The 17,189-nt window shown below is 48.9% G+C and overlaps 1 protein-coding gene across 1 annotated transcript in view; it reads right to left on the bottom strand.

Moving 5' to 3' along the window:
* CCPG1 (cell cycle progression 1) overlaps window positions 1-17,189 on the bottom strand; it is a 21,262-nt gene extending 4,073 nt beyond the window's left edge. The window contains exons 1-7 of the mRNA XM_082198933.1: window positions 16,907-17,189; window positions 12,371-12,441; window positions 11,592-11,718; window positions 7,150-7,232; window positions 6,327-6,543; window positions 3,783-3,833; window positions 2,004-2,258 (exon numbers count right to left, since the gene is read on the bottom strand). Coding sequence (XP_082055059.1) covers window positions 2,004-2,258; window positions 3,783-3,833; window positions 6,327-6,543; window positions 7,150-7,232; window positions 11,592-11,718; window positions 12,371-12,430 — 793 coding nt within the window. The 5' untranslated portion in view covers window positions 12,431-12,441; window positions 16,907-17,189. The remainder of the gene's footprint in view (window positions 1-2,003; window positions 2,259-3,782; window positions 3,834-6,326; window positions 6,544-7,149; window positions 7,233-11,591; window positions 11,719-12,370; window positions 12,442-16,906) is intronic.

Here is a 17,189-nt window from a genome sequence, read left to right as displayed (position 1 = left end):
CCAACTGCAAACAATGAAGGGCAGGTCCACCCAGGAGGGGGAAGGACCCTGGCCTTAAGCATCATGGAAAAGGTACAAGGGGTGGCAGCAGCAACAGGATGCTTGGAATCCACACAAGCCCACAGAAATTTTTTGTTAAGTGCCTGAGCACAAACTACTGGCCCAGCGGACACATTTACCTTCTCAGGAAACAAAAGGCTAATTTGATTCTCCTATACAAGCAGCACACAAACACTTCCCATCCAGGAATTCCAGTGTTGACATCAAAATGTGCATGCTACCGCCAAAGAACCAGAAAGTCATGAAAAAATGTTTCCCAATGTAGGAGCTGGACTGAATAGCCCAAGTCCAAGAGCCTGCAATGATGCCCCCCAGTGGAAAACAAGGTTAATCTGCTAGAGCAGGGGTCAGCAACCTTTTTCAGCCATGGGCCAGTCCACCACCATGTGGTGGGCTGGACTATATTTTTTTTGGGGAGGGGGAATGAAAGAATTTCTATGCAACAGAAATAACCCAGAGAGGGTGATTGGGCCGCATCCGGCCCACGGGCCTTAGGTTGCCTACCCCTGTGCTAGAGCATCCACAGTCAAAAAGCATGTCAGAGTGAGAAGGTGAGAGAAAAGGCCGTTGGGCCTCTGTTTCACAGCAACACATTCCAACCAAGCCTCTTACCTTCATATTTCCCTGAGGACAAAATAATGGATAGGTGTTAAGTTTTGCTCCAAGGTTGTTCTACTAAATGCTTTATAACTCAGTCAAGAATCTTTAGTCTCTTTTTACACACCATTAAAAATGGTATTACTAGAACAGAACATCAGGAATCTGGGTCATCAACTAAAGGAGTTTTCCACACAGGACTTTTTCTATTTTAGATGACTGGTTACTATGTTTGGGATAAACAGCAGAAACCACAAAACACAGGCAGGGGATCAGTGACGGGATTTTATAACTAAATTTCAAACTCACACACAGACAAAGCAAGAGTGTGTCAGTGGAATGGGCCAAATCACAAGTCATCCATCCTGCCTTGGAGCCTCAGTTAACTGAGACGTCTCCCTCAGCTTGCAGACAGGGAGGCAGGGAGAACATGCACACACACACTCCAGCTGTAAGAATCACATCTCTTTTCATCCATATTGTCAGTCTCTGTTATATCCCACTTTCCCACCCAGCAGCTGAGGACAATGTGCAAGAGAATTTCCACACAAGGACCCTGCAAGTTAGGCGACTGGTCTGAAGGCACAACCTGGGCACTTGCAAGTCCAAGTAGGGATTTTTGCTTGTTAAGATGTGAATGTACCATATTTTTCGCCCTATAGGGCGCACTGGCCCATAGGGCGCACCTAGTTTTTTTGGGGGGGGGGAATAAAGAGGGAAAAAATTCCCCCCCAGGCGTGGGGCTGGGGCGGGGGAAGCCCGAGCTTCCCCCGACCCCAGAACAGGCTGCTATCCGCAAGCCTTGGGAGCCCAGCGGGAACTCCTGCAGGCTCCCCAGGCTTGCAGATATCTGCCTGAAGCCCGGGCACTTCTCAGCACGCCACAGGCTTCGGGATGCAGGCTGCTATCCGCAAGCCTAGGGAGCCCGGTGGGAACTCCCGCGGGCTCCCACGGCTAGCGGATAGCTTCCTGAAGCCTGGAGAGCGAGAGGGGTCGGTGCGCACCAACCCCTCTCGCTCTCCAGGCTTCAGCGAAAGCCTGCATTCGCCCCATAGGACGCACACACATTTCCCCTTCATTTTTGGAGGGGGAAAAGTGCATCCTATAGGGCGAAAAATATGGTAAATGTCCTCAAACTAAGTTCCATATGCCGACAACTCTCTTAACTGCTTTGAAGTCCTGACAATCATTGCGATGTCAGGTGTGTGGGGCTGCCCACTTCTCAAATTTGGCCTGCAGGGGATAGGGCAAGTAAGGATCTGGTCTTTACGGCACCCTGTGAGGAAATGCCACTGGTTTAAAAACGTATTTCTTATTAGTTCAATGAAGAGGATTCATGTACTCACCATAAAAATGCCCGAAGCCCATGCTGACTGCAATCACCAATGCCAGGATAATGCACCTGTTAAGGCCACTACTGAACTGATGTTTGTGCGAATGCTCTTTGGCCTGTTCGGTCTCCTGTTCGAGAGGTGGCACATCCTCTGATTCAGAACTTGAGACCAACTTCTTCTTCGCACGTCGTCGCCTCAGGGTGGGACTGGAACGATTGCTGGTTTCGTCGCTGCTTGATTCTTCGCCACTGGGACGAGGCAGAAAGACTGAAAAGCAAACCCACAATCCTTTATGCTGCCAGCAAGGAATGTGCAGCCTCCTATCCTGACACATGGAGTATTGTTCTCTCCATCCTAGGAGAAGATTGGAGCCTGCTAAGGTGTGTCCCTTGTGGCAGGGGAGGAGCTTCCCCTTCAGCCATGTCCTCACCCACAGACCGCTAGTTCTGAGGAAACCCTCTTCCTTCCCTCAGTTGTGTACAGAGAATGACATCCTTGTTCCCTCTCAGAGAGGCGAGAAAATATTTATATAAATACCATTATATTTCTTAAAGGTGTTGGGGTCTTTAAAATTCTGACAAAACTTGGCTTTGGGGTTTCTGAAAAAGCAGAAGCCCAGGAGGAATCTTCTTGCCCCCATCCACCCCTGGGACTGCTTTGCCAGCAGTGGGGCTCAGTTGTTGTGCTCAAGTGACCAAGAACTTGGCTGCACTGTAGGTTCCGTGCTGCAGTGATCAGTAGATCAACAGCTGAATCATGTGGGTTGAGTCCTGGGAGGAAGGGTGTGAGTGCATTTTTAGGAGTAGGGGGCCTGCGTAAATGGTCTTTTTATCCATTCCATCTACATTGCAACTGAAAACATCATACACGCCCCAACGCAAATGCACACATCTGTCCAAACAGGATTGTAAGGTAAAGATTGGCTCATGCCAAGGCCACATGGCCTCAGATCATGGGGGGGGGCACCCACTATGAGAAACCAGTGACAGGATGAAATAAAAAAATTCCTTCCAGTAGCACCTTAAAGACCAACTAAGTTAGTTCTTGGTATGAGCTTTCGTGTGCATGCACACCAAGAACTAACTTAGTTGGTCTTTAAGGTGCTACTGGAAGGAATTTTTTTATTTTGACTATGGCAGACCAACACGGCTACCTATCTGTAAGTGACAGGATGGTCATTCAGGTGGCCATGGAGCAAATGGAAGGGGGTTACTGTGGCTGAAGGACCAGAAATAGCCCTCCTCCCTGCTGACAACCCAAAGGGCTTTCCCCCTAGTAACTTACAAGTTTAAGATTCCTGCCAGTTCTAAGGCATACAGTTCACTCAACATTCAAGCACATCACCAACAGGCCAGTGATGCAAAGCAGCATGTCAAGAGCAAGCCAGAAAGAAGAGGAACAACCTGACGCATTAGATTAATCTATAAATATTGTAATAGATTATTGCATTTAATGGCACACATTTTAGTTGAGTTAGGGGGTATAGGCTTGTTCTTACAGCTGTCCCTGGAGAAGAGCTTCCCAGATTCAAAATGCAGAGGGCTTCCCAAAATAAGCCAAATGGATTCCCCCTCTACTGTTTCCTCCCTTTCCCTGCCCCCTCCACATTTGTCTTTGCTTTTCCTGACCCTGCCACCAGCAAGCAACAACTTGAGCTAGCTCCTGAAACTGCTGTCCCCACCACACAAGCAGACAAGATGCCACACCACAAGCCACAGCTCACACCAGGCACAAGCAGTTGGCCACCTTGGAAAGGGACCTTGCCGGCCATTTGCTGCTTTAGCTGCTCACCCCATCCACTGATACACTCTGGGATCTTCCGGAGCTTCTCCAGCCAACTGGCTTTTGTATGTATATATATATAACAGAAAGAAGAGATTTTAACCGCTGACTAAAAGGAAAATGCAACACAGGACCACAAAGCAATTTGGCTAGGGTGGGAGCAGATGGAAAGCATAGGTACATGACACCTTGATCACCAAAAGCAAATTAGACATTAGGGTTTCCAAGTCTTCTTTTCTGGTACATGTGAAACCCCTGGCCCCAAGAGCAGCTGTCCTGTCAGCAGCTGGGGGTGGTCCCTAGGCCCAGACTCTCCCAGACTCAAGATTTTCAGACTCTGACTCTGAAGGCCCTGCAATGTGCACACACTCAGTCCAGTCTCTGACATGCCCCTGTACAAACCGCTTCTTCTCTGGGTAGATTTTAAATAGAGGCACATGGCCGGATCCTGGGAAACAGTATTATGAACACTTTAAGATTGTCAAGCACATTCTGTTAATGTTTAGATGGCTGCTGGGGAAGTCTCAGAAGAGACAGTCACACAGGCAAAACTACCTTGCTGGGTGAAAGCATTTCCCTTGCAGCACCCCAACGTGGTGCCCTACAGATGCTTGAAGTACATCTCCTAACATTCCAGCAGCCCCATGTGGTGCTGGGGCTGACGGTGGCAGCATCCCAAACATACCGTATTTTTCGCCCCATAAGACGCACCGGCCCATAAGACGCACCTAGATTTTTGGGGGGGAAATAAAGGGAAAAAAAATTATTTCCCCCCCAGGTGCGCTGCGCTACACCAGGAGCTTGGGGCGTGCGGAGCTCAGCGCGCCCCAAGCTTCTGTGTGCCGGCAAGGTCTCCGCTAGTGTGGGAGAGCCGGGCGCCTCTCCCAGGGCTAGCGGACCCCTGCGCTACACCAGGAGCTTGGGACGTGCTGAGCTCAGCGCGCCCCAAGCTTCTGCGTGCGCGCAAGCAGTCCGCTAGCCTTGGGAGAGCCGCGGGGCTCTCCCAGGGCTAGCGGATCGTTGCGCTACACCAGGAGCTTGGGGCGTGCTGAGCTCAGCGCGCCCCAAGCTTCTAGGTGCGCGCAAGCAGTCCGCTGCCGCCCCAAGCCTCGCGCACCCGGCAGGAGGTCCCGCCGGGTGCGCAAGGCTTGGGGCGGCAGCGGACTGCTTGCGCGCACCTGGCCCCAAGCTTCTAGGTGCGCGCAAGCAGTCCGCTGCCGCCCCAAGCCTCGCGCACCCGGCAGGAGGTCCCACCGAGTGCGCGAGGCTTGGGGCGGCAGCGGACTGCTTGCGCGCACCTAGAAGCTTGGGGCGGGCTGAGCTCAGCCGGCCCCAAGCTTCTAGGTGCGCGCAAGCAGTCCGCTGCCGCCCCAAGCCTCGCGCACCCGGTGGGACCTCCTGCCGGGTGCGCGAGGCTTGCAGACACTCGCCCGAAGCAGGGGGAGCCCTCCCGAGGGCTCCCCGTGCTTCGGGCGACAGGCTGCCGCCCCAAGCCTCGCGCACCCGGTGGGACCTCCTGCCGGGCGCGCGAGGCTTGCAGGCATTCGCCCCATAAGACGCACCCCGATTTCCCCTTCATTTTTGGAGGGGAAAAAGTGCGTCTTATGGGGCGAAAAATACGGTATGAAGGGCACCATGTTGGGGGAGGGTGGCTTACCTAACGAGACTTCAGTCCTGGGAATCCCAACATCCCTTGGGAATAAGATCAGCCAACTGCATCTGATGAACAGGCAGGCAATTCTAGCATTTCATTTCTAAATTTGCAGTGATTAGAAAAGGCACGGGACTTGAAGAGGTGATAGAGGCCAGATAGCAAATTTGCTTAGAAAAGGCTGAACAGGCAAAGTATTAACACTTGAAAAGAGCCTAACCTCACATCCAGGCCAAGGTGAAACTAGACAGCTTCCATTATTTAAAGATCTTTCCCCCCTAACAGAAATCATGCAGGGCTCTGCCGGGGCACTTTTTCTGCTTCGTTTTCCCCCTGTGTAGCTTAGGTGTGGTTTGGAAAGAGATTTTCTTCATGTTGTTGTATTTAAAGATGGGGCTGCAGCTTCAAAGGCCACCAACCACTTCAGCAGACACTCCTGGTACCAAACCAGCAGGGGAGGGGGGTTATATAAAAAAACCACCAGAACAAACAACACCAGCACATATGAATGGAAGCTGGAGGGAAAGCTTAGCTAGGAATGAGCTTTCTTTGACTGGCCCCCATGTTATCTGTCTCTTGCAAGTGGTATCATGATCTCCCATACTGTTAACTGAATTAAATGGACTGTGCCAAGAATTAATCACTTGATCCATCAGTATGGTGCAAAATCAGTTTCTTTGAAGAGAAAGGCCATATATGATACCACAGTTTGGGGAATGAAAGTGAGGCTGCTCAAGCCACTGCTGACTCATTCATGGGCTGCTCCTGAAACTTATTTCCTTAACCTGACTGGCAGCAGGAAAGGTGGTCAGTTGATTCGTGAAGCCTGCAGAGCCTGGCACTACCTGCTGCCTCTTTTTCTGGCCAAGTCTGGCCTACAAGGTGCAAGAGACGTTGCCTACCTGTTTCTGGCTGGCAGAAGGTGTACTGGCTGCTCGAAGAGGAGCCCATGTTAAAATCTTCAGGGGCAGGAACGGCCTCATCAGCAGGCACAGATTCAGCTTCTTCTTCTGGGCTTCCAATTTCTTCTACTCTCGGTGTCTCGAGTGTCACAATGTCAGAGTCATCGCTAATTGCCCCCACACAGGAGCTTTCATCTGTCACTTTCTCTTTTTCATCCTTAGATGTAATGTAAAATGACAGGTGTCACACAGGATAAAGCATTTTTCTCACCTGTGGAATCTATATTGTCTTCCAAGTGTTTTGGAACATCTACATTGCAGCTTTTTTGTGGTGCGGGGGAATTCTTCACATCAAAAAAACACAATAACCCATGTTTGCTTGTACATTTCAAGGTATATCTCAGAAAAGAATCAGCAAAGATTACATATGGAGAGCTAGCCGTTTAGTTGTTGTTTTCCCTTCTGCATCCCTCCTTTAATATGAAAAAATATTTTTTGTAAACTTCTTTTGAGAAAAACTATTCTAGAAAAGCAGCATATGGGTTCAATAAATAAATAACTCTAATGCAACGAACTTTTACTAAATCATTATGATGTTATATAAGGAAGCTATTTTTCTAAAAAGCTACCTGAGGGTTACATGCCCTTGCTTGGGACTCAAGTTCCCATCAAACTAGCCCAAAAGAGTCAGCAGCAGGTGCTGGGCTTGCAAGTTAGCAGCAAACCCTAAGGTGAATATTCCCCTCTCTCATGTTCGGCCAGCGGGGGTTGGTGGGGCTCCATTCTTTCTTATGCTTGTGTGCTTCATAGAACTATAACGTACCTCCTCCGGAATTGGCTTGGTGGCCTCTGAGGTAGAATGACTTTGAACTATCATGGATGACACATCAACTTGGCCAAATCCAGCTACAAAAATAGAAGTTGAGCACATATAAGATAAACAGGCAAATACTACACTTATCTCAGAGAGAGGGAGGGAGAGAGAGAGAGAAAGAGAAGGAAGGAAGGAAGGAAGGAAGGAAGGAAGGAAGGAAGGAAGGAAAGAAAGAAAGAAAGAAAGAAAGAAAGAAGGAAGGAAGGAAGGAAGGAAAGGAAAGGAAAGGAAAGGAAAGGAAAGGAAAGAAAAGAAAAGAAAAGAAAAGAAAAGAAAAGAAAAGAGAAAAGAAAGACAACACCCTGTAGACAAATTAGGTATCCATTCTGTAAGCATTGCAAATTCTTCCTTAAACAAAGAAACAAACCTTCCCTGGGTTTGCTTGCAGAACAATGGCAGGGAGTTTATTCCACACTCCTAGGCTGCGAACAGTTACAAGAAGACTCTTGGCTGCCTTGTGTTTGTCTTGGTTGCAAAACTGCTCCTTTAGGCTTAGAGGCAATTCTTGCCAGAAGGTAGAAAAGGTCAGGCCAGGAAACTGAAATGGGGTGGAGAACATTGGGCGAAAAAGAAACTGCAAAACTCCACTCCCCCCATCAAACCATTAAGTTATCCAGATGATAACTTATTATTATTATTATTATTATTATTATTATTATTAATTTGTACCCTGCCCATCTGGCTGGGTTTCCCCAGCCACTCTGGGCGGCTTCCACAAATACCACACACTAATATGTAGGTAGCAGTGATGGGAGTGGAGAATGAGAACATGGTATGCAAGTGAAGCTGGCAAGCGGAGGAGAGGAGGATGGCTGAGGAGTTTTGAAGATAAAGAGAGCTATATATCAGAAGAGGCTGGTCTGAGAGCCCATGGATGCGAGTTCACAAGAACAAATGGGGCATTGCCCTACCAACCTCAGATTGCCATAAGCCAGCCCCCTCCTGCCCACCACTTTACTAATAGCTAGTCCAATGATAGCCCTGGCGGTCAGCTTCTTCCTCCTCCTCCTCCCTCCTCCATGTTCCCCTAGTAATACAGTGGTACCTCAGGAGGTCCGTTCTTAATTTGAAACTGTTCTTAACCTGAGGTACCACTTTAGCTAATGGGGCCGCCCGCTGCCGCCGTGCCACCAGAGCACAATTTTTGTTCTCATCCTGAAGCAAAGTTCTTAACCCGAGATACTATTTCTGGGTTAGCAGAGTCTGTAACCTGAAGCATCTGTAACCTGAAGCGTCTGTAGCCTGAGGTAGCACTGTACTCAGAAGGAAGGAGGAAGGGGACTAAACTAGAAGCAAGCTGTGTCCACAGTACAAAGTGTGCTCCCACAGCTGGTTTCAAATCCATGTACCTATATTGTCTGGGATCCAGAGATATACTGCTGTTTTATGTGAAATACTGCAGTTTAATGTACAGGCGGTCCCGCCCGACAATCCTCTAGGTCCAAAAGGACCCACAACGTTGACAATCACACATTATTTGGACACACCCCACAAGCAAGCTTCCATCCAATTTGAAAAGTGTAGCATTACTCAATTCAGAGTGAGTCCATGTGACTCTACTGCTCCTGCAAGTGCAAGGTTTTTGCTTTAGTAGAAAAGCAACCTAGGCGAGATTGAGATGGATGCATTTTCCATGTCCTTTTTGCATCCCAAATGCTTTTGGAGTTAACTACTGAACTGATTTAAAATCTGGAGAGTTCCTCCTAGAAATAGCATTTAGTAAAATGTACCATATTTTTCGCTCTATAGGACGCACTTTTTCCCCTCCAAAAATGAAGGGGAAATGTGTGTGAATCCTATGAAGCGAATGCAGGCTTTCGCTGAAGCCTGGAGAGCGAGAGGGGTTGGTGCGCACCGACCCCTCTCGCTCTCCAGGCTTCAGGAAGCTATCCGCAAGCCTTCGGAGTACGGCGGGAGTGCCTGCCGTGCTCCGAAGGCTTGCGGATAGCAGCCTGCAGCCCAAAGCCCGGGGAGCGCTGTGCAGCGCGCCCCCAGCTTCAGGCAGATATCCGCAAGCCTTGGGAGCTCGGCGGGAGTTCCTGCCCGGCTCCCAAGGCTTGCAGATAGCAGCCTCCAAACCCGACCTGGTTTGGAGGCTGGCGTTGGGGAAAGCAGTGCTTCTCCCCACTGCCAGCCCCACAAGTTCGAGGGACAGCGGGGAGGCGGAGCGCTGCCTTCCCGCTGTTCCCCGACCTGGTCTTTGGGGCTGGCGGTGGGGGAAAGCAGCGCTCCCCCCCCCCGCCAGCCCCAAAGAGCAGGTCAAAAGGAACCCAAAGCCTCAAGAGCCCAGCGGGAACTCCCGTAGGACTCCAGAGGATTCGGGTGAACGCACCTTGAACGCACAGAACGCACCTTATTTTAGAGGGGGAGAACAAGAAAAAAAATCTTTTTTTCCTGTTCTCCCCCTCCTATGGTTCGGTGCGTCCCTCTATAACACGCAGATTTTTTCTCCTAAAAACTAAGGGGAAATGTCTGTGCGTGTTATTGAGCGAATGTGTGGTCCTTGGAGCTGACTGTCCCGAGTGCAGGGGCAAAAATCAGGCAAAAATCATATCGCCCCGTCACGGGAGGAGGGACGCCTGAAAAGAGGAAGCTGCTGCTTTCCTGCATTCTGCCTCAGGGTCTTACTGCCCACCCTGTTCTGTTTCGGTTGCTGTTTGCTCAAATGGAACAAAGAGCAGGGAAAGCCCCTTCCCTCCCCTCCTGGCAAGCAGAGGGGAAAGGAAAGGATTGCGTCCTTCCTTCTAATTCCTCTCCGTGCTCCGATGCTGCTGCTGCGTCCAGGGAAGCATTCCAGGCAGCCGGAAAACATGCAGGTGGGGGGGGGGGAGAGAGAGAGAGAGAGGAGAGAGGGGGGGGCTTGCTTGGTTGGGTGGGTGGGACTTTTGCCTTCCTTTCCTCCCTCCTGTTAAACCCCTCTCCTGCATTCTTAGCCAGCTGCTTCTCCGCACATCCCTCTCATGCTCCTTGTCCCTTCTATGTTTTTCCTTCCCTCCCCACTTAAAACATGGTTACAAAGCATGGATCCACAGGATCTTTGCATTGGTTCACCCCAAATTCACCATCAGATCACATAGCATGTCCATGGCTGCAGCCTGCACCAAAAAAACCATGCACCCACTGTTGTCTGGGGCTGCAGTGGTGCAAAAATGTGGTTACAAAGCACAGATCCACATGGATTCTCAGGATTTTTGCATTGGGCTACCCCAAACTCACCGTCAAATCACATGTCTGTGGCCACAGCATGAAGCACAAAAATGATACATCCACTGTTTCATTCAGAATTTTTTTTTCTTGTTTTCCTCCTCTAAAAACTGTGTGTGTGTTACGGTCAGGTGCGTGTTATCGAGCGAAAAATACGGTAAATTTGTTTTGGTTTAACTTTAGTTGGATGCCCTGGCTGTCACTTTACGCCTAAATGCCTCCCCCACTCCCCCCCAGCCAGTACAGTGGTACCTCAGGTTACAAACTTAATTCGTCTGTTCTTAACCTGAAGCACCACTTTAGCTAATGGGGCTTTCCTGTAACCTGAAGCGTCTGTAACCCGAGGTACCACTGTACAGTGAGTTCACTGGGACAGCAAAGACATTACGGAGGTGAAAGGGCTGATCAGTGGAGGCAGGCAGGAAATAAAAAACACACGTGGTGACAGCGCAGAGTACCATCAGAGTGTTGAAGTGGCTTGGTCTGCTTGCTCCCTCACAGCACTGGCTCTCTGCGCCATCACACCTTCTTATGGCAAATGCATCTCCATTCTCTATAACAGCTTGTCCCTCCAGTGTATCTCTACATGACCTCCTCAGCCTTAACTAGCTTTTTGTTAAGAGATACAGTGTGGTGTACTGGTCAGTGTGCCAAACTAGGCTCTGGAAAACCAGGGTTCAAATCTCCATGCAGCCACAAAGCTTACTGGGTGACCTTGTGCCAGTCAGACTCCCAGCGTAACGTACCTCACAGGGTTGTTGTGAGGATAAAATGCAGAGAGGGAGAACCAGGTATGCCACTTTGAGCTCCCTGGGTGAAAGACGTGAATATACCTGTATTAACAATGGCACAATCCAAGGTCATTTTGCCCCAGCTTCTATGTTTGCTGTTAGTTAATGACTGAGCATCTGCTTTGCACACAGGTTACAAATTTAATCCCAGGCAGCACCTCCAAGTAGCGCTGGGAAAAGTCTCCTGTTTGAAACCTTCCAGTCATTATACTGGGCTGTACAAAGGCCTGCTGTCTCTGTATAAGGCAGCTCCCCAGGCTCACTTGCCCTTACTGACATGTCCTGGTTATCAGATTCATCTTCAAGTTCAGCAAGTGTTCCCAAGCTCACGACCGAAGCAGTCGAGTCGTCACTGCACACGGGGTTGCAGGTGGCATAGTTGTGGCTAAGGCTTACCTTGCATGTCGATGGGCTGCTCTTGCCCATCATCACCTTGTGCGAGAGATAGAGATTCATCCAAGGCCGGCTCCACATGACCACTTAAAGCTTCATATTCAGATGCCACAGCCTCACCATCAGAGCCCTAAATGAAAAAGAAAAGAAGGAGCTCTCAAGTGAAACGAGAGGTGCTCACCTGGTGATAACAAACAAAATAAATGGCTAAAGGCTCCTGTGAGCCCAAAGGGCTGCACACTGCATCTCTCAGTCCATCCAGCTCAATGCCTTGGCTACTCTGAATAGCAGCACTTTTCCAGGGTCTCAAACATGCATCTCTCCCAGATTATCTTCAGGGGGCTTTAAGTCATACAAGAAATTACTTCAAGGTTATCAGGAAACCTTAAACCAGTGGAGCATAATCTACTGAAGCACATTCAAGTTTAGATCAAACTCAAATCCTGACTGCTCTCATTTATCTAATTTTGCTGCAGTGGCCCTGAGGTTATGGAAGTATCTAGACTTCTCCTTTGCCCTGTCTAAGATAATGGGATTGACTCCATCAGTGCTCTTCCCTGCTACTGGGCTCTGTTGTGAGGTTTGCTTGATTCAACTATGTGTCCTATAGAAATCAACTCATTTCTTGGTGTCTTAGCTGAAAACTGCAGAAAAATGCATAGTGGACTCGTCCTTCATTGAGTCCAAAGTAACAGCTATTGAAGGAAATTTGTAGGATGAGCTTGAAATGTCTAAGGGCAAATCACCACCAGCCCCACTTAAAATACACCGCCATAGAGTACCTCATGATTGATGACCGTCCAGCCACAAGATGAATCACTGTCACTGGAGTTTTCAGACATTTTGACAGGTGCTGAAAGCAAAAAACAAAAACAGAGAACAGAGAACAGTACAAATGTGGCACCTGAAAGGATTAGCCAACTTGACTCTAAATGGGGATCTCTGTTCAAATACATTTCAAACTTCACCACTGCAAACAGAATCTAGAAAGAGCCAGTCCATGGCATTCGAGGGATCACAGAGTGGGGAGCAAAGGTGATTTAATCCAACCTTAACTTCTTGTCCATATTCACCTGACCCAATCCAAGCCATGTGGACAATGCAGGGGCACTGCACAAACGTGCCCACGTTGAAGACACTCCCCATAGCTGGCAAACAAGGCAAGCAGCCTAAGAGTCTCTAGGGCCATTTCTGATCTAACTCAAAGAGAATTTTTTTCTAAATATGGCCACCTACCATATGCTGAACATGAAGCAAAATTTAACTAGGGAAGAAGGGCAGAATGCAAGAGGGCCAGCTGAACCTTTGCCTCTTCCTTTTCCAGTACCAAAAACAGACATACTGCCTCTCTCTGCTTGCCTTTCTAAGTATGTAAGAAGGGCCAAAGGCCCGTCCTATTCTCACAATGGCAAAACAGATGCACATTATAGGAATTCCACATAAACACAACGTGATGATCCAGAAACGGTCTCCAAAAATGTGGTCCACAACCATCATGACTGGTAGCCACTGATTGCCTTATCCTACTTGAGAGAAAGATGTGAATGTTGCTGTATCACCTCCTTAGACTCTGAAGAGAAATTCTCAATTCCTCTGATCATTAACTGATCTTCTCTCCATTTGCTGCAGCTTCAACTCACCCTTTCTGAAAGGGACAGGGTGGGGAACTACTGCTTCATCAATAGCTCGTAGAAGGGAGCCAATATTTCATTAACTTAACTAGAAATGCCTCACTTGATATATCCAAAACTTTGCCTTGTCACATCTGAGCAGCTCCCAGATGTTTTGTGATGAACTAGTACTCAAGCACACTTTCCTCCTTTGCTATTTTGCAACCAGTAGTAAAAACAGTCACTGTTTACCCACAAACACATAACCTGATGCTAGACACAGCTGAATGTCACTTGGTAGTTCAGAAGATCACCCAGTTTGCTCTGTAACATTCCCTAAGGAACAATGCCTTGTCTGTATTAACTACACTTCTTTGCTAGGTACATGCAAATATCAGAGGGACACTCCTCCCCCTTTTCTTCGAAGGAAAAATACTGACTAAAACAGGCTCCTAGACTGATCCCTGAAAAACTTGGCTAGCTACTTCTTTCCCATCCAGCCATTCACTTCCTCGGGTCTTTGGCCACACACTAGCCAGACGGGTTGGAAGGCACCTCCTTTCTTTTGACAAATGCAGCTGATGTGCTCAGGGTGCCCAATTCTGCTCTCAGCCAGTGGCATGCTTTCCTGTATTCACAGCATCTAGCCACAGACTCTGCAGCTTCTCTGTCTTTTCACCAGTATCTTTTTTCCTGTTTAAATAATAGTTATCAGCAAACGCTTTGCTAAAATCTAAGCTGACTAGAGCAGTGGTTTTAAACTTGTGCTCCCAGGAACCTGGAGGTCAGCAATGCTGGACCAGCTACCTGAGGGGCAGCTCATTTCTCATAACTGTCTATGCCCTGCACAGTGGAGACTCTCCAGTTTGGAGTTTGCAAGGACTTGGCCAAACAGTTCCTTGCTAGCCCTTGGTGCAGATGGCGAGTTCATCCTTGACAGGAGAGCCTGTTGCAGACAACTCTATATGGAATGGGTTTTCGAAGAGTAGGAAGTTGAAATTCCATGGGACTGAGTGTAGTACATTCCCTTTCTCCAGAAACGCACTGATCTTTTATTCCACCCACAGTGAACCTATCCCAACGTCCACTTTAACATTTATTATTCTAAGCCTTATCTGCCACTGAAAATAACCTAACAGCTCCACTACCTTCAGCAATTTGATCTTTCTTGGATACAGGCAGAATATTAGCTCTTTCAAACTCCAACCACAGCCCAGTGCTAATGAAATCTGCTGAAAGCCTTACTTCACATAACAGGTTTTTCTGTCATCCCTCAGCTCCGGAGTTTAAAATGGGGGCAGCCCAACCCTATGCATGCTGACCTCCCCTGTTTGCTTACTCCCGGATACAGCTGCAAACCAAACCTCAGCTGGGCAGCAGCAGAGCTTAACCAAAGTGACAGGGCCACCACCACACCCACAGCCTGCCCACTCTTGCCACCTAGGGCAGAAAGTAGAAGCAAATCAGTAGGTTCTACTTGGGAACCAACAAATCCCAAGTCAGCTCAGCCCCTCTCTGTTTCAGGGCTTATGGCTGGTTTCTGTCCACCTCCCTGCTTAGAAGGCAACAGGGAGCTCAGCGCTAGTGGCATCACTCTGCAGAAAGACATTGCCTTGCACCTTCCTCCACTTCTAAGGGGCTTGTCTTATACCTATGGAAACAGATGCAAAGTAGTCCCAGGGCAATGAAGTTAGGTGGAATAGTCATTCTTGTGCAGAGTATTAAAACAGACAGCAAGTCAACAAGAGGAGCCATTATATCTTTTTAACATTAAAGGATGTTAACTGATTATCAATCTTGCACACAATGGCTGCTATTGATCGCTCTGTATTTTTTTTATTTGTACAACTTGTACTTCTAAAGCCACTTGATTAGCTAGCTGCCTTAGCAGCAAGGGAGAAGTTATTCCAGGTAACCAGCCATGAAAGTCATTCCCTTCTAAAACACAAATATCTTAACACAGGGATTTGTGGGAGGTGGGCTAGCAGCTTCCAGAAACTGATTTGCAGGGATGCTATAATTACACCCCACCAAGAAACACTCTAGTTTGTACAGATAATGATTTATCTTACTGTTTTATACTCCTTACGGTTTAGCTTTTAAATTGTTGCATTGTTTTAATAGTGATTCAGGCAGCCACCTTTGGCAATTTTTAGAAAAAATCTTTTAAATTAATGGGGAAATGTCTAAAATATGGCAGGGCTGTTCGCTGATTAGGATTCTGTTTTGGGGCTTTCTCCTAGGAAGAAAGAAACTAATTTCCCCATGTTGTCCATCACACCCTCTGACCAGAGGTCATGAGGAATGTTAGCTTCCCATCAAAGTACATCTAGTTACAAGTGTACTACTTATTTCATTTAGGTGCTTGATCTACATTAAAATCAATCCTAAAGCAAGATACAACATAAAATGATACAGCAATCTAAAAAACCCCCAACCCAAACCATAACAATAAATCAAAATGATGTCACAGAACTGCAACATCTCCTTCAATCAATTAACCAAATGCCGAAGCAAATAAAAATGTCTTTACTAAATTGCCTGAAATTTATCAGGGTTGGTGTCAGCTAAATCTGTGAGGGAAGGGCTCAGAAAATACCTAGGTCCTAAGCCAACACATGTGTCTTGAACCTGACTCAGTAGTTAAATGGCCTCCAATGCTCCTCCTTTAGAACTGCTATACATTTGCAGCTAGCTACCCCACTCACCAACTTTGTTGCTGCATTCTGCACCAGCTTCACTTTCCAAACAAAGCCCAAATACAGCCCCAAATAAAGCACATGGCCATAAACAAACTAATCTGATAAGACCAATGCATGGACCACAGGAATGGCTAGCCAATAGGCACTCCTAGCCATGGAAGCAACATGAGCCTCCATCACCAACGCTGCATCTAAGAGTCCACCTAGATGACACATGTGCTCCTTAAGGGGCAATTCATTGGGCAGGCAACCAATTCCCATAGCAACTGCCTTGTCAGGATTCACCCAGCCCACCACTGCATCCAGGCACTGGTCAAGAACCAGCAGCGCCTCTCCTGAGTCAGCTGTCACAGAGCAGAACACTCTCCGGGGCCAGCCTGGGAATCCCAAGAGCCCCCTGCAGCAGCTGAGAGAAGGACAGGCAGGGGATGCTGCTGCAGCCTCGCCTTCCCCGGAAGGTGCCAAGTTGTCATCCACCTGCGCCAAGGGGAGGCTTCGGAGTAGTTGCACTCAGGGAGCGAAATAATTGCGCAGCTCTGTGCTATTCTCAAAAGTTCCAGTTCAGCGAAGGGCCAACCAGCCACTAATCCAAAGGTGCCTCTGCTTTGGAAACATAGCTGTCAACCTTCCCTTTTTTATAGCGGGAAATTCCGTTATTCCAGCGCCGCTTCCCGCTGCTATCCCGGATTGTTAGATATCCCGTAGACTGTCCCCGGGACAGGTGAGGCTGCTGATCCCTTATTTTCGAGGCTGCTGATCCCTTATCTTCAAATCTGAAAGTTGACAGCTATGTTTGGAAACCCCTGAACTGCAAAGTGCGGCTTGTCCCGAAGGCGGCGAGGCCTGCAGCAGGAAGCGTTTCCCGAGCGTCTCGCGGGGAGGCAGCCTTCCGAAGCCCGCTTCCTCCCGAGTAGACCCGCCCGTCCCCTCCCGAGGCCTCTCGGGGGCCTGGCTGGGCAAAGGGCGCAGGTGCCCGATGGCGAGGAGACCTTCCCGGCCGGCCTACCTGAGCGAGCCCGGCCCCCTGAGGGCGAGGAGCTCAGGGGAGGCAGAGGCCGGGGAAGGTGAGGCGCGCTCGGGCCGGGCTGCTCCCGCTGCTGCTGCTGTCACGGCCGCCGCCGCCGCCGCCGCCTCCTTCCTTCGCCAGAACAACAAACAAGCAGCCGGAAAGGCGGAGGCGAGCACTGCGCCTGCGCATTCCCGCGGGGCCCGGACGAACCCTGGGAGCGGTAGTTCACCTCTGCCAGGCGCAGCGGCAGAGGGAGGCGCGCGGGGACTACAGGCCCCAA

Source organism: Podarcis vaucheri, assembly GCF_965113315.1.
Source record: "Podarcis vaucheri genome assembly, chromosome: 14".
Lineage (NCBI taxonomy): Eukaryota > Metazoa > Chordata > Lepidosauria > Squamata > Lacertidae > Podarcis > Podarcis vaucheri.
The sequence above is the reverse complement of the archived record's forward strand: the minus strand, read 5'-3'. Positions and strand labels throughout refer to the sequence as shown.